The 21078-nt window shown below is 46.5% G+C and overlaps 1 protein-coding gene across 3 annotated transcripts; it reads right to left on the reverse strand.

Annotated features, from left to right (window-relative positions):
- Positions 1 to 2135: 2135 nt before the first annotated feature.
- LOC114784410 (F-box/LRR-repeat protein 7-like) lies at positions 2136 to 21000 on the reverse strand. Of its 3 annotated transcripts, XM_028969776.1 has the most exons (4): positions 20794 to 21000; positions 18487 to 18576; positions 4450 to 5010; positions 2136 to 3112 (listed from the first exon to the last, which is right to left on the reverse strand). In XM_028969776.1, exons 1-4 carry the CDS (start codon positions 20975 to 20977, stop codon positions 2376 to 2378), a joined length of 1572 nt encoding a protein of 523 aa, XP_028825609.1. In that variant the 5' UTR covers positions 20978 to 21000; the 3' UTR covers positions 2136 to 2375. The 3 variants fall into 3 exon arrangements, with proteins under 3 accessions (XP_028825609.1, XP_028825610.1, XP_028825612.1); XM_028969777.1 differs by lacking the exon at positions 18487 to 18576; XM_028969779.1 differs by lacking the exons at positions 18487 to 18576; positions 20794 to 21000 and adding an exon at positions 10807 to 10965.
- Between the last annotated feature and the right edge of the window lie 78 nt (positions 21001 to 21078).

Below are 21078 nucleotides of genomic sequence, written 5' to 3' on the forward strand. Positions count from 1 at the left end.
TGCTCTGAGGCAAATTTTCATGACCATACATTCTGAAAATTGCATACAAAGTAAAACTGACCACTGAATTGTTAAACTAAACCTATGGCAACCCTTAAAAGACCGTGTTTCTTCATCCAGGTGTCAGGATTGACGGCAGCTGTGCTCAATACCGGTGGCCAATCCTGATGGCGCATAAATGCCGGATATTTCCGCCCCTTCCAGGTCTCCGGCATTTTCGTGGACGTTAGTGCACGTATCGTATGTGAATGTGTATTTTCAGTTCTGGCAATCGCCACACGCCTACGGGTTAGTTTTAGTTTATTCCCCTTTATTTCCCGTTTATTATTAATAATAAAACCCCTTCCCAACATGTCAGACCTCTGCGCTTCCTTCCCCCATAAGTCCGTAGTCGTGACACCAGGTTTTTTCCGAAACCAGAGTAAAATGGTCCCGATCAGGTTCTTTTCCAGAACTTTATACATTTATTTCGTATTCCAAAACCATTCAAGGCCTGGAAAACTTCAAGGACCTTTCCAGCTTTTTAATGACCGTAGGTGATGTAGCAATATGATAATCTTCATACATCACAAGGTTCTTATCAAATCTTACACATTACACCTTCACTGCAGCATATGGCACAAAATGTCCCAAATTACCAGTGTAATTTAACACGATCCAAAACCAACTGGACCGCAGCTGCCCCACCCGTACCTTCACTGGGACACATGGGGCGACTGAAGCCAAAGGCGTTAAAAGTCGTATTGCACTCCCTCGCCAGATTCTCACACACTTTCCATTCCTAGATAGATCCAGCAGCAGGTTCGCACCGCACGGCACACAGCGGAGGCTTGGATTTCATTCACTTGACCTTGTAGGAACGAATCCCACGGGTGGGTGTGTGGGTGTCGGCGACTGCATAAAACACGCTTCCAAATGGCTCCCCAGACCACGGGGATTGTTCCCAGAACATTGCATCATGTTCCTCACAGGTTCCTTTCAGGGTTTGATGTAAAGCCTATTTCACAAACCAAATCCATGTTGAGAAAATCCTGAAGCAAACACAGGAGATACTTTTTAGTGTTTTTATTAAAGAAGTACATTCATTATTAATGATAATACTGAATAACATCCTTTATTAGGCCCAAAATGTCTCAGTTGTAGCAGCACCATGTCCCTTTTCTCCAGATACATTTGACCGATTCTCATCTATTCATATTAGCCATATTTTTTATAAAATGGAGCAATGTAATTTTGAACAAGCTTTAGTTTTGTAGCCTTACTTCTGCCAAAAATTGCAATAGTAATCTCCTGACCTATGTGTACAGTGCACGTGTCCATAAAAGAGGCATGTTTAATCATAATATTTTAACATTGCATGAATATATAAATGACCAGGTCACTAGATTTCTGCGTGGCAGCACGGGGGAGTGCACATGCATGGCCAAGAGCATCTGGCTGCAGCCACTGTGAGGCCATAACCCTAACACAACCCTGACCACGGATAAAGTTGGCTTGTGGCGGAGCTCCACACCTCACAGTGGCTGATCCCCTCCGCAACGCGATCATGGAACACGTGCTTGAAGCTGAAAGCTTTGTCTCGTTTCGTGTCTTCTACTCTGTACTTGAGAGACACCACCAACCGGAATCAAATTCCTTGTATGTGATGATTGCACTTACTTGGCCAATAAACACGATTCTCATTCTGAAACACGTGGTGGGAATTTTTGGCCGTTAAAAGTTTTTAGATTCTAAGCGTGAGAAAAATACCACGTGTGGCGTGTGAGACATTTGGGTGTAAAGAGTGCTTTGGTCATTCTGCCTCGCTAATCTGAGAGCAGTAGCTCAGACGGTCGGATCTGGAATTTGTCCCCTTATGACATCATAAGGGGAAAGGTTACCTCCCATTTCTCATGCTTTATCCGCCTCTCCCCTAAAACATTATCTCCACCGACCGTCATGGCTTCCAAACGTGTGGAGCATTGCAGTCGCTCGGTGATTGAATGCAAAAATCCATCACGCGAGACTCTGAGGAACTAGCGGGTTCATTTTATGTACGACTTCCTGTCAGCGCCAAACATTGTGGTTGGTGAAAGGTGTTGATGACGTCATTTCCACGAATGCCCGCTCTCCTCCTCATTAGCATTTAAAGGGAAATCTCATTGTGGGACTGGATCAAAGTGGGTGTAATTCTGCACCAAGAGACGTCAGATACAGAATTAGGGGACCAACAAGGCTGAAAAATGATGTCAGGGGACCTTTAATATAAAAGTGGCATTGTCGGACATTGGGAAGACAGATATTGCACCGTGCCAAGTTTACAGTCAGTTTTCCTCCAGAGGCTTTATTACTAGATGCAGGAAGTGCAGACCTCCATTTGTCGACCCAGGCCGTCGTCAGTAAAAGGCGGGGACGGTGTGCTCGATGACACAGCGCCGGCAGTGCCGCCGCACCAGCTGCAGAGTCTCTGCGGGCACGTCACACTCCTGCACGTTGAGGAGCTGCAGCTCGGGGCAGCAGGCGGCCAACGCCCGCAGGCCGCGCCCGCTCACGCTCTCGCAGGCCCGCAGGCTCAGGCGCCTCAGGCGCGGGCACCCGCGGCCCAGAGCCTCCAGCCCCGAGTCCGACACCAGCGGGCACTTGCCCACGTCCAGCGAGCGCAGCCGCGGGCAGCTGAGGGCGAGGTGGCCGAGGCCGTGGTCCGTCAGGCCCTCGCAGCCGCGGGCGTTCAGGTAGTGCAGCCGCGGGCAGTAGCGCGCCACGAACCGGACGCCCACGTCGGTGATGCGGCAGCAGTGGGCCACGCTCAGGTACCGCAGCTGGCCCTCCAGCCGGGCCACCTCGCGCAGTCCGAAGTCACCCACCAGATGGCAGTCGCTCAGGCTCAGATTGCGCACCGCCGGGCAGTGGAGGGCCAGGTGGCGCAGGGCTTCGTCGGTCAGGCGCTGGCAGCGGCGCAGGTAGAGGTGGGTGAGGTGTGGGCAGTGGGCCGCGATGGCGCGAAGCCCCTCGTCCTGCAGGGAGGAGCAGTCGGTCAGGTCCAGGTAGCGGATGGAGACGGCCTGTCCGTGCAGGGGGGGCACGGGGGCAGAGGTGTCCTGTGCCAGGCTGATACAGGTGACTTTACTGCATCCTGAAGACAAAAAAACAACGCTAAGATCTTCTGCAATATGTGAAAAAAATAAATAAAAGAATAAACTATTTAAAAGTGAAAAAAAGTGAAGTGATTGCCATTGTGATACACAGCAGCACAGCACATGGTGCACACAGTGAAATGTGCATTTAACCATCACCCTTAGTGAGCAGTGGACACCATGACAGGCGCCCGGGGAGCAGTGTGTGGGGACGGTGCTTTTTTTTATACTAAAGCTATAGCTATAACTATACGTAACTATAGTAGGTTAAGTATTACCAGTTTATGGGTAAAACTTTTTTGGTGGAGTCAAATGCAAAATTTAAAATAAATAATCTGAATCATGGAACACACAAGATATAATAACAATAAAATGAACAGGTAAATAACTGGACAAGACAAATTATTAATAAAAACGGCAGCAAGACCAACGGCCCCAAGTCCACTTGCACAGAGGCGGCCCCTAGTGGCAGGTGGCTGCTATGGCTGAGACTTTCCAAAACTAGATACCTAAAGAAAAAAAAAATACAGAAAACTACATAGAAGGAAATTTGAATGTATTTCAAAGTAATATTCATATTCATGACAAGTCTCCTCCACTTTTTTCACCACTTAGAACAGCAGGTGTAAGAAGGTAATTGAGACGCGGTGGAAAAAAATAAATGTGCGCCACTCAAGCAGCTCGTAAATTTCCCGAGGGCGGTCAGGCATCAGCCAGAGCACATGTTCAGGATGTAAAAGTCAAAAGCATAATTGGCTGAAATTAAGCAGCAGAGAAAAACCACAGCGATATTCTGGCCGGCGCTGTGGGCTTACGGCCGATGCCACAGTTTATGGCTTTTCACCAAACCCGAGCTGCCATCGCATGTGTGCAAGATGTCTTTTCATAAGCGCATTTAATACATCATCCTACTTCATATATCTCAGAGGACCATCTGAAACCCTTGTTTTCAACAGGATATCTGTAAGCGAAGATATATTCTATACGCTAGCCCACAGTAGAGTTTTTGGAGCAAAGGACTCTTTGATGGCGTTTAATAAAATAGTCATTATTATGCATTATTGTCGGTGCTTTTTCAATGCCAACTGGCCTCGCCTCGCTCTATAATGGCCGGTAACCTGGCATGTGATCCCATAATGGCTTTCCCAGCTTGGGAGTGGGAGGAAAACCGGAACCAATTAGCAAGTCTCCTGCTGGGATGTATGACAGGCAACATCTTGGTTTAAAAGGTGAAATTTGGCAGCTGCCAATCAAAGACTGGCTTGGTTTATACAGCTAGCGTTGAAACCAAAACTCATTAGTGCGGTGTGATGGTATTTTTAAATAAAAAATTGACCTGAAACGTTGAGGTACTCCAGGCTGGGGCAGCGGGACACCACCTGGAACACCGCCTCGTCCGAGATGTTGTAGCACCCCGCCACGTCCAGACGCCGCAGCTCCGGGCAGCACAGCGCCACCGCGCGGAGCCCGCGGTCCGTCAGCCGGCGGCAGCCGCTCGCCGCCACCGTCTCCAGGGTCAGGCACACGCTGGGGGTCTCCTGGCAGAGGCGGTGGGTGAGGACCCTCAGGGCGCGGTCGGCGTGGAGAGCCTCGCCCGTCAGACGGATGGCGCTCCAGAGGCGCGGGTCCCAGGCCAGGTGGTACCAGCGGAGGCAGACGCGGGCGCAGCGGCACAGCTGATTGGTGGTCAGGTGGGAGAAGACCTGCAGGAGGATGGAGTCGGCCAGGGCGTCGATGGGAGCGAGGTGCTGTTGGTGGCGTTTTGGAAGCCGGGACTGGGTGCGGGGTAGGGGGTGGACCATGGCAACTGTTTCTCCAGGGACGGGAGACGGGGACGTGGTCTTGTTGCCATTTTGGGAGATGGTTTGGGGGGAGAGGAGTGTCGATCGGTTCGGGTCTGAGGGGAAGAGAGAGAAAAGGTTTTTAATAAGGAACGTCTTCTGTCTATATTACTGGAGAACGGTACCATTTGCCAATATTTAACTGGTACATTTACAGCATTTACCAGATGCCCTTATCCAGAGCGACTTACAGTCAGTAGTTACAGGGACAGTCCCCCCCCTGGAGACACTCAGGGTTAAGTGTCTTGCTCAGGGACACAATGGTAGTAAGTGGGGTTTGAACCTGGGTCTTCTGGTTCATAGGCGAGTGTGTTACCCGCTAGGCTTCTACCACCCAAATACTGATATTTCCACAATGCCAAATGATGGACCTCCTGGTGTCCAGAAGACATCTGCCCTCTATTGAAGATGCAATACGCTCCCGAACACAGCCCAGTAATGGTAATGCATGGTAATACAGCCCTCAAATAATGAGTTCGATTCAATGCTGTAAGTAAGACCATTAGATTCCCTTACACCATTTTTACCATCTTTACTACTATTTTATTTGTTTGTTATTTAAGCCTGTCCTAAATGTATGCACCTTAAATTTCGCCGTTCCTTGAGAAGATAATCTTATCTGTGTTACGTCCCTGGACATATGCTCCCACGTGTTCTGTGTGGCTGGCTGTGTTTTTGTGTCCTGTCTCTTTTAGGTTGACTTCATGGGAGGAGTTGAAGCCTTCCAGCTCCACCTACCATCTGCCATTGGTCACCTCCACCTATATAAAGAGACTTCAGATGGTGTTCGGGAGGTCCCCAGGGTAAGCTAGGCCCTTGCGCTTTCGGGAGGTCCCCAGGGTCCACGGAGATCTGCATGGCGCTCCGTTGGGGACCTCATTTGTGTTTCTTGTTGCTTTGTGTGATAGTACCCTTTGTTTAAAGTGAAGTGATTGTCACATGTGATACACAGCAGCACAGCACACGATGCACACAGTGAAATTTGTCCTCTGCATTTAACCCATCACCCTGAGTGAGCAGTGGGCACCATGACAGGCGCCCGGGGAGCAGTGTGTGGGGACGGTGCTTTGCTCAGTGGCACCTCAGTGGTACCTTGGCAGATCGGGAATCGAACCAGCAACCTTCTGATTACAGGGCCACTTCCTTAACCGCTAGGCCACCACTGTTAGCCTGTTAGCCTGTTATGTGCCCTTTTTGTTGACTTGTGCGCGTTTTGAGATATCCCTGTTATCCCATCCCATCCCTTCCTTTAGGCTGTTTTGATGTTTATTAGCTGTCCTGAGTCCGCTGTTTATTGTACCTGTTAGCTCACTGTGAATAAAAGCACTGTTTGTACGCTTTGTTTGCTGGTGACTGTGTAACAGTGGACCTCCTCCTCTCCACACCCTTGTTGCATTTCTGAGACCCCTAGACTTAGGAATGCGACAATCTGATTTTACCATAATCTTCTCCTGCAGGCCAAGCAGAAAAACATTTTAGATGAATAGGATGGTTAATATATCTGAAAATGAGTAACTGACTGGAAAGGCGTATTTAAACCTCAGCAGTTGTGGCCGTGGTGTCTCAGGATCATTTACACTCAACAGAAACGAATACTAATCCCTCTCAAGATGTCAAAAAACTCAAACGAATGAACTTAACAGCTTTCTGTGTTGATCGCCCACCACCCTGTGCCTGTGTGGCAAAAAAAACGTATATATCCACTTTTTAAAAATCCTGGAACTGAAATGCAGCCGCTGTTATGAATCTCTCCTGCTGTCCGATCCGGACCACGCCAAAGTCCTGGTAAATCCAGCTATAAGATTTACACGCGCACACCACCGCACTCCGGACACGGACTCATCTGTCATTTTTATTCCTGCCCCGAAGCCTCCTATACGTCCGCATCCACCGCGGATATCTTGAGAGGGGAGTGGGGGTGCTGTCAGAGCGGCATGCAGATTTGTTTCCCAGGCCTGACCTCTGATCAGTCCGTCTCGAAGTTGCGCCATGATGGCATACGCAGGCCGCGCTGCGTCTGAATTCAGCTCACAGACAAGCTGACAAACACATCTGGAACATCTGCATCACTTTATTGCTGTGGAATTGTTCATTAAAAAGGGTTTCGGAAAGAAGTATGAACTATTTGACTGAATTGGTCCAGAAGTCAGAACTGGTTTGAAATGATAACACCTGATTTCATCCAAACTTTGACTCACTTTTTAAAAATAGGAATAAAAGGTGCTTTTCATGTTCACAGTTGGCCTAAAAATATTTCAGCACCCTGCTGTATCCCTTCTGGACTTCCTAAGCCCCCTGATCCTGGCTGGGTGGTCCCTCATGTGTAGCAAGTGACACACTCGACACCTTCACACCAGAGCATAATCTGATTTGTGTTACTTAAACTAAATCCGATAAAATGGGCAAATGTAAGGATCTGAGTGACAAGGACCAAACTGTGATGGCTAGACAGCCGGGATCTCCAAAACTGCCCTTACTTAACTTGAAGCATCTACTACCGACTACCTGCTGCCAGATACCACAGCATAGAGATCTGATAAAGTCCATGTCTGCACAGCTCATGGCAGAAAGGAAACCTAGTCAACTGTTATATTACCGTGATTTATAATATTTCTTGTCTTACTTGACGCATGTGCATCGGGACAGGGTAAAGCAACATCTGCACATCACTTTACGGCCAGTGCCGATGTTCGAAACCGCCGACGTAATTAGATCTTGATGCTGCTGTAATTATGTGTGTCACTGATCAGAGGAATGTTCCGTTACAGCACGCAGAACCGGAGGAACGCTAATTAGCTTCATCTTCTGCTCCGCGCGTTCGGTGGGAGTAGAGCAGCATTTTTAAGTGCTATTAGTATCTAGAACCTCTAAGTTTGGTTTAGAATAGGGCCTGAGAGGCCGAGAAAGGGCAGAGGTGGCCTAGCGGTTAAGGAAGTGGCCTTGTAATCAGAAGGTTGCAGGTTCGAATCCCGATCCGCCAAGATGCCACTGATGTCCCCTTAAAGAAGGTACCGTCCCCACACACTGCTCTCCAGGTGCCTGTCATGGCTGCCCACTGCTCACCAAGGGTGATGGTTAAAAGTAGAGGACACATTTCACCGTGTCACTGTTTGCTGTGTTGCAGTGTTTCACAATAACAGTCACTTCGCTTTAAACCTTAAATGTAATTAGTTACTGTACTTGAATAGTTTTTTTTTTTGTGTATCTGTACTTCACAAAAGTATTTACATTTGTGGAGACTTTTTACGTTAACTCCGTTAAAGTCTCCACAAAACTAAGATGCACGCTGTAAGTGCACCAATCGAATTACATCGCGCAGCTATTGACCTGCTTTACTACTGGTTGCATGAACTTGCTTATGCCGGTGTTCTGCCCTCTTTTGCTACCTGACAAAATCTGCTTCTAAGCGCTACAGAGCATTACACCGCAAATCTCCAAACAAAGAAAGTTTTTGCTACTCTTGCTTGTTTGCCAAAAGCAGAGGTTTATATGTTAGTTTTAACGTGGTTTATTTTAGACATTATTAAGGAAGCAGTTTCTGGCAGCATAAAACTATGTGTAAAAATATGCTACCCCACTAAAAACTACAGGAAGCAGTTTCTGGCAGCATAAAACTACGTGTAAAATTCTGCTACCCAACTAAAAACTACAGGAAGCAGATTCCGGCAGCATAAAACTACGTGAAAAAATCTGCTACCCCACTAAAAACTACAGAAAGCAGTTTCTGGAAGAATAAAACTACGTGTAAAATTCTGCTACCCAACTAAAAACTACAGGAAGCAGTTTCTGGCAGCATAAAACTATGTGTAAAAATCTGCTACCCCACTAAAAACTACAGGAAGCAGTTTCTGGCAGCATAAAACTACGTGTAAAAATATGCTACCCCACTAAAAACTACAGGAAGCAGTTTCTGGCAGCATAAAACTACGTGTAAAAATCTGCTACCCCACTAAAAACTACAGGAAGCAGTTTCTGGCAGCATAAAACTACATGTAATAATCTGCTACCCCACTAAAAACTACAGGAATCAGTTTCTGGCAGCATAAAACTACGTGTAAAAATCTGCTACCCCACTAAAAACTACAGGAAGGAGTTTCTGGCAGCATAAAACTACGTGTAATAATCTGCTACCCCACTAAAAACTACAGGAAGCAGTATCTGGCAGCATAAAACTACGTGTAATAATCTGCTACCCCACTAAAAACTACAGGAAGCAGTTTCTGGCAGCATAAAACTACGTGTAATAATCTGCTACCCCACTAAAAACTACAGGAAGGAGTTTCTGGCAGCATAAAACTACGTGTAATAATCTGCTACCCCACTAAAAACTACAGGAAGCAGTTTCTGGCAGCATAAAACTACGTGTAATAATCTGCTACCCCACTAAAAACTACAGGAAGCAGTTTCTGGCAGCATAAAACTACGTGTAAAAATCTGCTACCCCACTAAAAACTACAGGAAGCAGTTTCTGGCAGCATAAAACTACGTGTAAAAATATGCTACCCCACTAAAAACTACAGGAAGCAGTTTCTGGCAGCATAAAACTACGTGTAAAAATCTGCTACCCCACTAAAAACTACAGGAAGCAGTTTCTGGCAGCATAAAACTACGTGTAATAATCTGCTACCCCACTAAAAACTACAGGAAGCAGTTTCTGGCAGCATAAAACTACGTGTAAAAATCTGCTACCCCACTAAAAACTACAGGAAGCAGTATCTGGCAGCATAAAACTACGTGTAAAAATCTGCTACCCCACTAAAAACTACAGGAAGGAGTTTCTGGCAGCATAAAACTACGTGTAATAATCTGCTACCCCACTAAAAACTACAGGAAGCAGTTTCTGGCAGCATAAAACTACGTGTAATAATCTGCTACCCCACTAAAAACTACAGGAAGCAGTTTCTGGCAGCATAAAACTACGTGTAAAAATCTGCTACCCCACTAAAAACTACAGGAAGCAGTTTCTGGCAGCATAAAACTACGTGAAAAAATGCTATCCCCTCTAAGTACAAGAAAGTTATTTTATAGCATAAATCCTTATACAATGTAGGAAATGTGTAGGAAAAACCAACAGATGTAACTGAAAATTTCTGCTACGGTAGCAAATTCTGGCAAGGCAGCAAAAAAGGGCAGAACACCGGCATTTTAGAGAGATCCTCAGCCTGCCTCAGCCCTGTACAGTTTGTCTTCCAAGGATTCACTGTCTAATCTAAGGACACATGTAGAGGTACAGTTTAATTTTGATGGAAATTTCTGATAGCTAGTTAGCTAGACAGGTCCATTTCAAGTCGATGCCTGTGTCAGTCATTCTCGCCACCAAAACAAACATCCAGACAGATTATGAATTAATGTTCATTTCACAGCGCGAAACACACATATTCTAATATTTCACCAAGGCACACATTTTATGTGTGCTGCATTAACAGGTCAAAATAGATTTAGGTGATTGTATTTACAATTCAAGCCATTATACGATATAATGATCAATTATATTGAATATAGTTGTAGATGAAAAACAAAATGTCCATTAAAAACTCACACTCAGTACCAGCATTCAGTTGTAGAATTTTCACAGATTTAGCTTCCAAAGACTGTCTGTGTCAAAAGAAATAAAGTTGCTCTGATGCCACAGTCCCTGAGCAAGACACTTAAGCTTGTGTCTCCAGAGGGACTGTCCCTGTCTCTACTGAATGTAAGTTGTTCTGGATAACGGCGTCTAATAAATGTAAATGCAGTATATGATAATATGAATAGTAATCAGTGGCAGAGTAATTAATGCCATTTCATTTAAAACAATTATTGACCTAAAATGAATTGGTTTAAGCTGTCAATTAAAATTAGACACTTTTTACCTTTACGGTTGATACATAAGTACCAACATGTTGCCATGTGTGCAGCAGCCATGTTTCGAGGGGTGGCAGTAAGTAATAAAGCACCTCCAGAAGCACCAGTTCATCCATCCAGTATCAGATGGGTACTCGGGATCCGGCGATATCCAAATACCAGGTATTGGTGTTGGACCGGGGGAAGGAGAGAAATCCAGAAGACACACGGCCGAGTCTCACGTTGAGGATAAACCATGACCCCGTCAACACAGTCGGCCAACAGGACGCATGAAGCCGGTCCAAGCAGATGGAGTCAAGACAAACATCTCAGGCCCAGGAACGCCGAGGTGCCTGCCCGGCGAACAACGCGCTTGGTGACCAACGCACTCCGTTCCCAAACCTGTCAGGACGAAACGTTCCAATTCAGATCTTCACGGTGAACTTGTCCTCCCCAAACCGCATTTCATCAGTTTGGTTTACGAACCTGTAATTACGGACATATCTCTTCCAGCTGCATGAACTAGACATGACCTGGCAAGGCCAGAGGATTCTTTCAGTTTGACATATCAGAGGGGGGAAAAAACCACCCAGTCCGACATCTGGTCTTTAACTTGGACATGCGTGCAGGAGAGAGAGCAGAGCGGCGGGGGAAACGACTAGCGGGCGACCGCAGCAAGGCATTCTGGGCTAATTGCGCTCGCTTTTGATGGATAAAGCAGGACATGGTGACACGTGAACCTCGCGACTCCAAATGCTGAATTCAGACAGCTTGCTGCCAGCTGCCATTAGCTTCAGATGCTCCTGGGGATTCATTAGGGTAACATATCCACATCGGAACGACTTGCCAGGATTATTATTTCAAAGAACAGGACTCGAGAAAATACAAGTCCGCCTGACACCGGCGTAAAGAGGCTTCGGTTTAAAAAGTGGGGAAGCCTTCTGAAGAAGAAGTAATGGCTTCATACAGATGTAAATGGAGAACTGAGGTAGAACACAATACTGTTTGGTGCCAAATTAGAGTCTCTGGGGGTCACATAAATGCTCGTCTTATATTTAGCAAAGACCGGAAAGTTTCACCTGCACAGCTGGAGAAGGTCAAACAAGGCCATTATACAACCGCGATATGTCATCATCATCATTTTCCAATGGATGGATCATGATAATCAAATTTTCAGATTCCACCTTTTCATGCACCACCTCCACTGGTGGGTGTGCTTATTGTTGACCGTATCTCTCGTTTCTACAGGTTTCTGTCCAGATTCTCTTAAATGGTCAGTACGGCCTAGAAAAGACACCAAAAATTCAACTACTGGATTGGAAAATACATCTGATTTTTTTTTTATTATTTTAATTAGTATCCCACATGCTTTTTACTACAGGAAACCACGACGTCACAGGTAGCCCCGACCGCGAAACAATGGTGAAGGGTGCCGTCTCCTTCACGCCGCTCACTTGAGAAAGGCAGGAAAGTGCTGCGCCTTGTAGTCGTGACCGCGTGCCACGCGTTTGTATGGCTCAGCCGAGAAAAGGCTCGGGAGATGAAGCCTCGATCCACTTCCTCTCATCCTTGCATCACACCCCCTCAATTGCCCAAGCCTCAGCATCTGTGCCGAGGACACCTGATCCCCCTGCGCCTCGGCACGCCGCAAATCTTCCCCGCAGGATACAGACACTCGGTCATCCCCAAGGCAAGAAAGACGTTTACCCTCAACCACATGAAACCAAAGAGTGAGTGTGTGTGTGTGTGTGTGTGTGTGTGTGTGTGAGAGGCCCTGAACCTGTTGCCTTATGCTCGGTTAAAACCAGAACGATCATAATCTAGCCTCTCGCAGACCCAGCGCCTGTTGAGACAGGATTACGCCGCTTGGAAGGGGATCTGCCCCCCCCCCACTTCACTCGCGCAGTCAGGACGAATAGCGGACCGCGGTTCCATCTGTCATGTGGTCGGGGCACGGCGGAGGGAAAGTTGCCGGGGTGAGGGAGGACGCGGATGCATTCGGGGGCCACAAGGCAAGCTTCGGAATTTTCCGTCCGGCCCAGTTCATGATCGAGAGCTCAGTGGGTCCGTAGCAAGAGCGATGACAACACACATGACGCACAAAGCAAGCTGGTATTGAAGACAACCATATGGCCATTGATTCCGGCATGAATACGACTTTCCATCACATCAAACTGAGTTACGAAGCATTCAGGCCCTGCGGTCAGACCACAAATTCACGTTCTGATCAATAATCATGACCACTCGGGATGACCACATCATCAATGATGCCATATTTTAACGGTCATCAGCTTCCTGTTATGAACTCGAATAAAACTGAGAACAGCATCATGAGGGGTGAAAGCCTGAAAAAAGGCTGAGTCGGCACTTCTTTGATCTTTAATGGGTGATTCTCACAAACTCAGCCACATGAAATCCACATAACACACATTTACGCATTACGTTAACATATAATACCGTGAGAATATTACCGTGTGATATTAACAAATGTGCGTGGCTACTGGATCAGATTCCCTGCAGGCGAGGAATAAAAAGATCACTCCTTTACTCGCGTATCCAGAACTTTTAATGCCTTGTGGGAATTGGCACACAACGGCAACAGATTCCCGCCCCCCTCTACAACCATTACTCCCATCCACCATTGTATTGGCTAATGAAATTTACATCCAAAAATATGGACTAAAATTCTCATTCTATGAAACATTTTTATAATGCTCTGAAAGTGAGAATTTTTGTAATGTTTCTCAAATAAATCTTTCAAACAACCCATAAGAATATTTACATTAACATCAATTTTGGAGTCCGAATTTGGAGTCACACTCAAAATTTAAGTGGATAAACACACTACAGGCTGATCCAACTTTGATGTAATGTTCTTAAAACAAATCAAAATGAGGATCGGTAGGGCGTGTGGCCTCCACGTGCCTGTATGACCTCCCTACAACGCCTGGGCCTGATGAGGTGGCGGATGGTCTCCTGAGGGATCTCCTCCCAGACCTGGACTAAAGCATCCACCAACTCCTGGACAGTCTGTGACATGATGTCCCAGATGTGCTCAGTGTGAACCTGCTTACATCTGTGAAGAACACAGAGCAGACACATGCACATCTTCTGGCCTGCTGGAGGTCATTCTGTTCCTCCTTGCACAATGGTGGAGGTAGCGGTCCCGCTGCAGGGTTGTTGCTATGGTATTTATTAAACCACGTTGCATGTTTGTGGGCCTGCCCACAGTGTGACCCTTCACACAGTTACAGTCTGAACTTTATATGCCCTTTCAATGAGACCATACACTCGCATGCATACCTGCAGGAAACTCTGTAGAGGTCGAAGGCCAACCGAGGTTAGACTAGCAGCATGGTACTATAGACCAGACGTTTACCACGTGAACGTTTTGTTATTCCAGTAACTGTGAATGTTTGATGAACTGATTATGAAGTCAACTGAAGAAATATAAAATTCACAAATCTATTTGGTTCCTCATGCAGAAAGAATTGAAAATGAAATTGAGCTCTAATCATCACGAATATATGATATAAGCTGTTTCAGAACATTTCAATCTTCCTCTGTTTCTATGTTCTTCATCACGTAACAGATGCATGTGCATTTTATCCAAAAGGCAACTTTCCTCCGAACATTTAACCTCACCATTGATACAAGACAGCTGAGGAGCACCTGGGACACATTTTCCTATTGAAACCGACGCTGAACCCCTTCCTCCTTCAAACAACAAAGTCGGGACGTCAGTCGCCTTCAGTCCCACTGTCAAACAGCAGGACAGATGGGTGCTGGACCAGGTCTACCGGCACGGCTTCACTCGAATAACACTGCGCCACCAGCGTGAAGTCCGCTGATGTGTGTGTGTGTGTGTGTGTTATTGCCCCAGCTCCCTACCACACATTTGCGAACGATTTGCTCCATTAAATGGGAAAAATCAGCCTGGCATGTTGGCAAACACAAGCTAGTGATATTTGTGCAATAATATTTGGATAAGAGAGAGTGTGTGTTTTCATATACTCTTTAGTTACTGAATCAAGTTAATATACAGTACAGGCCAAAAGTTTGGAGACACCTTCTCATTCAACGTGTTTTCTTTATCTTCATGACCATTTACGTTGGTAGATTCTCACTGAAGGCATCAAAACTATGAATGAACACACGTGGAGTTCTGTACTTAACAAAAAGTGGAGACCTGACCTCCACAGTCACCGGACCTGAACCCAATCCAGATGGTTTGGGGTGAGCTGGACCCCAACAAGTGCTAAACACCTCTGGGAACTCCTTCAAGACTGTTGGAGAAGCATTTCAAATGACGACCTCTTGAAGCTCAAGAGTGTCAAGAGTGTGCAAAGAGTGTGCAAAGAAGTAATCAGAGCAAAGAAACTAGAATATAAAACATGTTTTCAGTTATTTCACCTTTTTTTGTTAAGTACATAACTTAAGAAAATAAAGAAAACACGTTGAATGAGACGGTGTCCAAACTTTTGGCCTGTACAGTTTGTATGACTTATGGGTCTCCATGGCCAAATCTTCTAACAAAGATCAACATTGACACGCTGCACGTCCATTCGCGTGGGAAACTTTGTGCAGATAAAATAAATGGAAAAAGGGCGCAATGCAACCCGTTTACAAACATCACAATCTGGAGGCATTAAAAAAACGCCGGACTGTTTAGACTGCGCCGAGCGATTCTCCCTCACTGACCCCAGAATGGAGCCGATCCCACACAACCCCGTCCAGCCGCATACGCCAGCGTCTCATACGACCCGTGTTCCAATGTGACCAATCACAATGATTGAACCTAGGTGCTGACAAGCTGCATGTGGTTGTGGGAGTGGTTTAAAGACCGATGAGATGCGCACAATGTACAATGGTGTCATGCTGATGGTGATCTAGAAATAGTGCCTGTATGAATGACTTTGAGGGTTTTAGGTGGTTTGCGGTTAACAACCGGCACAAGTCCATGTACAGAGGCCAGTCACAATAGTGCAAGAAAGTCACTAAATGAAAGGATATTCCGGATCAGACACAGAATTTGGCAGCGCCAATGCCAGGAAAAGGTGGTCGACGTGCCAACCTGTAACCGGCGTCCATCAGTAAATAAGCCACAGATGGCTGCATGACCAGGCATTCAACTCAGACCTGTCAACAACGGGCTCTTTTATACAGAACAGAGGGAAATAACACAGAATCACATGTCTGTTCTCTAGTCTGCAAAGAAGCGTATACAGAAAAAAAGACTTTTATTCGTAATCTATGTAGACCAGGAGTGGAACAAGAAAAATGTTGGATGTGCTTTCAATCACTAAGAAGATCCAAACGACAAAGTGCAAGACAATAAATCTCTCAAAATAGTGGCAGTGGTGGCCTAGAGGGTAAGGAAGTGGACTTGTAACCTAAGGGTTGCGGGTTCAAATCTCGAACCGCCAAGGTACCACTAAGTACCGTCTCCACACACTGCTCCCTGCTCCCCGGGGAGCAGCGGTGGCCTAGCGGTTAAGGAAGCGGCCCCGTAATCAGAAGGTTGCTGGTTCGAATCCCAATCCGCCAAGGTGCCACTGAGGTGCCACTGAGCAAAGCACCGTCCCCACACACTGCTCCCCTGTGTATCACATGTGACAATCACTTGACTTTATCTTTATCTTCACTTTTCACATTCAGAAACAACGCTTTATCGAGATGGACCGGCCACATCGCAGTGATTTTATATGTTGTGCCTAAAAAGAGCAGCAGTCCAGGGCGACGTCCACAGCCAGGGCTGGATAGAAGGCTGGATATGAACCCAGGACAGATCAGCGGCGCAGACCAATTTGCTGGAGATGTGACATTACGATGAAAAACACACCGTCGGGAAGAGTTTGAGTCCCAAATACACGACATCAGTTTTGACTCACAACGCAGTTTTAAAAGTAAAAAAATGTGCAGTTCTCAGGTTAAGAGTGAAAAGCCACTGGTGGTCCTCCTTCTATTCACCTGCTTCGCCAAAAAAAAAGATAAGGAAAACTTGACCAACAAGGCAACAAAATGAAAGGGGTCAAAAATCAGCACAGCAAACTAACTGGGAATATATCGGTATCAGAACACGCATTCATGTTCTGCCAAAAGAAGGGGTAAAGGAACCTATTAAAACGCACACCACAGCACAACACCCAGTGCACACAGTGAAACGTGTCCTCTGCTTTTAGCCGCCTTAGCCATAACTATAACTGTAGCTACTAGTGTTATAATTATAGCCTTTTCTAAACGCACATTCCTTTTTACAATAAAACGTTGTAAATGGATCGTGGGGAGTGTTCAGCTGTAGTGGCAATATTCTCTCACCTCAGTCGTTCGAGGCTGAGCTCAGAAAATGTGAACATGCTCACCTTATTGCACTTCAACTTGAACTCTAATGTATACCGATTTTGGCATCAGCAAATGAGTTGTGCTATCTATAGATGTCTACATAGATTACTTTTATTTTATTTAGACATTTTCTAACTGTAATAAATTATAGCTTCTATAATGTTATTTTGGATCGTTGCAACCCTAGTCCCTGATTGCACAGGTCCATTGGTACCCATAAATCTTAATAGTCTTGGGTCTCCGTGCCCACTGTTTTATACACCTGACCAAAGTGGTAGGTCTTCCTACATGGATGCTACATGGAAAAACGTGGCTGAATAAGACATTTCCCAGGCATAAAAAAGCCCTGGTCAGTGGCCTCCGGGGTCTTGTTTCATTGCTTCCGCAGTACTCAGCTCCCACGTCCTATAATAAAACATAATAAGGGGTGGGGCCAAGAGCAAAGTCAAGGATCCTTCCAGGACGGGTCCTTCAGAGGTTAGGGAAAGGTCCATTCTATGATTCAAAAAACAAGATGGAGGTGTCAGCGTTGAGCGTAAATAGGTAAATATAATCGAAGGATGTGGGCTTTGGTAGGCTCTGAAGGACCCTAGACTTTGGAACAGCCCTTCTTTGGGATTTGAGGAATTTATCCTTGTAAGGATCTTTTCCTTGCCGAAACGCTTCCGTCCGGGCACATTTCCTTACACGAAGAATTTCTCACTTTGCTTTGCAGGATAAAAACTGATTGTTTATATCTGCATGTTCAATGGACACTTCCTCCTTTTCTTGGTCTGCCCAGGTCTATGAATAGTCTCCCTCCCTCAGATAATGCTCACCTTAACACACAGACACAGTCAGGTTCCAGTAACTGTGAGCCATTGTTCCAGGGAAAAGTTTGGAGGGTCGTTGCCGTTGGCAACACTGCCATCGACGTTCGTCCAGATATTGTTCTTGGATTTCGGATGGTGGCAAATACGCTCAGGGCTGAGAACATGGCTTCCTACCCCAGCAGGAAATGGCCTCTAAACTTATACAATGCTTCCCACAGGCCCGCGGACATCCATGGAGAGCTGCTGAGCCAGATAAATGAGTTCTTGTGTGGTCCATCTGTGGTTAAGCCCGGGTCAGGCTAAGACCCTCTGAGCTAAAACAACACCCATCCAATATCTGGGCCTTTTGCAGCAATCCCCGGACCTCTGTCCTTCTGCGTTAAAGAGCAGCTGTGTTATGAGGAGATGTCGCTTAATATAGCCCTGATATAGAAGAACGTTCTCTCCACCACGAGGTGGGGGCAGCAGTTAACCCAGGAAAACAGACAGTCCCCCCCAAAAATAGTCTGTGTTGCATAAAAAGGCCGGGCTGGTAACGAGGAGCAGATGCCTCACCTTCGCTGCTGGCCGCGCTCTTCAGGGACCTGGTGGGCGTGTGATCCGTGCCGGAGCTCACGTCGGAGGAGACGCTGGAGCTCCCTTTACCTGTTGCCACAAAACAGCACAGCAGGTAGAGCGTCAAGGCGGGATCCACAATTGACTCCACAATTAAAATTTTTTTAGACCAGAACTGCCATTATGTTTTCAATGCTCCAGAATTCGACATTGTTGCCATTTCGATATCTCAGCTGCTCCAGCTTCGCCATTTTTGATCAGATTTGGGGAAAGACACGAACAGGGAGGACCGCCTGGTTTATGACATTTACATTTAAGGCATTTACATAATGACATCTGATGCCACAAAAATCATAAATTTCAACAAGAATCTCTCTTCCCTTCCTTCACAGAGCCATTCTTCGCTCAATCCATCCTTTTCACTCTACATTTACAGCATTTACTAGACGCCCTTATCCAGAGTGGCTTACAATCAGTAGTTTGAGGGACAATCCCCCCCTGGAGACACACTGGGTTATGTGTCCTGCTCAGGGACACAATGGTAGTAAGTGGGGTTTGAACCTGGGTCTTCTGAAGACACCCTATATGGAAAAAATATTGGGTCATGCTGGGTCACTGAAGCGCATATCAATGGGATGGAGTGGTGAACCAATGTGACCTCCTGATGATCCTCGGATGCACCTTTCTTCTTGTCTTTCCCTTCAAAAATGCATTTAGTCCCATTGAGATGATGCAGCTTATAATAAATAATAAAACCAGACCACAAGGGACCCAGTGCAAGATGCATTTTTGAGTTACTTACACACACACATAGTGATCAAAATGAAAAGCATCTTATTATGCAGGTGGGAGGGCACTTATCACCAATTGTCACATTTGCCCTGTGACAACGTGCTGCAGTGACATCACCGAGGAAGAACATCTGCTAACGCTTCCGCCGCTGCTCGAGTCGAGCTAGCGTGGCCTCAGCAGACCTCCAGAACACCCGGCAGCCTGGAGAAATGGGGCTTGGACCGTCACTTCGCAATAAATCCACTGCAGAGCCCGAGCCCACAACACCACTTACACAGTTTCAGGAACAATAACAGTGAAACGCATCCCAGGAATGGATGGGTTCATAAAGGCAAACACAGACGTCCTGATGACCTGCCTCTACAGGCATTCACCATTACGATCAAGAGCTTTTATTACAGGAGGGATGTTTGTATGGCGACCAGATGTTAAACTGGCCCACAGATAGTCGCTCCTCTTGCCGCAGTGAAATGTTTAGCTGGTCTCGAGCGTAATTTACCCAGCGAGCTACACGTAAAGCCGTAAACATCACTCACGCCGAGGTCGTACGTGGTTTCCTCCAGGCTATGTGTTGCCAGATTGGGTGGTGTTGGATTCAGTTTTTGCTTGCATGTGGCGATCATAAATCGAGGAGTCCATTTCCGTATGTGGCAGCCAGTGGTTCAATACTTTTTCTGTATTTTGGTGAAATTTGGGGCTGAAATGCTATAAATATCTGGCAACACAGTGAACCATGCCCCCCCAACAATGAGATTTCCCAGGACACGCCGTTTCACCGTCTGTAGCTTTAAATGCTAATGAGGAGGAGAACGGCCAATAGAGGTTGAGGGAGCATTCGCGGAAATGACGTCATCAACACCGTTCACCAACCACAATGTTTGGCACAGACAGGAAGTAGTGTCGGCGTTTTTTTCAGAAAAAATAAAACAAACCCGCTGGCTCTTCAGAGTCTCGCATGACGGAAGTAAAAAATTTTTTTACATCTAATCACCGAGCGAGTGCAATGCTCTGCACGTTTGGAAGGCCTGATGATCGGAGGACGTAATGTTTTAGGGGAGGGGCGAGAAATTCTCTGGGCGGAAAAAACGTGAGAAACGGGAGGTAACCTTTCCCCTTATGACGTCACAAGGGGACAAATTCCAGCTGCCGCTCTCTGAACGATGCGATGCAGAATGACCACACTTTATTTACATATCGCCATTTCTAGCCACTGCAGGACCATAGACCGGCTAGAGCAACTCGTATTAATGTTCAATCATCTCACAGTCACATTTTCCTTGTAAAGTACAATAAACGATCATTCTGTCCAGTTGTGGGATAATATAGTTAAATGCGACCACATCCAGAATGAGGTAAGTCCGGCTGGGGATCCGTGGCCATGAGAAGATGCTGCTGCTCCACCTCGGCTTTCTCCAGGGACTCCCAGCTCGTCCTGCGCGATTTCTCCCCGTCAGGCGCAATAACCACGCTGCTGGAGAACCCACGATCACACCACCCGCGCCTGGACCCGCTTACCCTCGCTCCCGTCCGGCTTGCCGTGGTTCGCGCCCATCCTGCGGAGCGCACAGCCGGCGACATCCGAGCCGCACTCCGCTCCTCGCCTCCCCGTCCGGACCAAGTCCTGTCCTTCCCCGCCGCCGGAGGGGCAGGACCGCCGGAGCGTTAAAGAGACCGCGGCGAGCCGCGCAGAGCAGTGCATAACGCGGGCTCCTTAAGTTCACATGTCCCTTGGTCTCTGGAGGTCAAAGTTTAAATGCGAGAATGCAACATTTATTTAAAAAAAAAAAAAAATCTACTAGA

The sequence above is a fragment of the Denticeps clupeoides genome, chromosome 2 (genome assembly GCF_900700375.1).
Source record: "Denticeps clupeoides chromosome 2, fDenClu1.1, whole genome shotgun sequence".
NCBI lineage: Eukaryota > Metazoa > Chordata > Actinopteri > Clupeiformes > Denticipitidae > Denticeps > Denticeps clupeoides.

What these genes read in the sequence shown, in the direction of transcription:
- LOC114784410 (XM_028969776.1), bottom strand. Translation starts at nt 20,977, where the DNA reads ATGCACTGCTCTGCGCGGCTCGCCGCGGTCTCTTTAACGCTCCGGCGG. An exon ending in CAAGCCGGACGGGAGCGAGG is followed by an intron (nt 18,577 to 20,793) that starts GTAAGCGGGTCC and finishes TTGTGGCAACAG; the next exon opens with GTAAAGGGAGCTCCAGCGTC. An exon ending in GGAGTACCTCAACGTTTCAG is followed by an intron (nt 3,113 to 4,449) that starts GTCAATTTTTTA and finishes TTTTGTCTTCAG; the next exon opens with GATGCAGTAAAGTCACCTGT.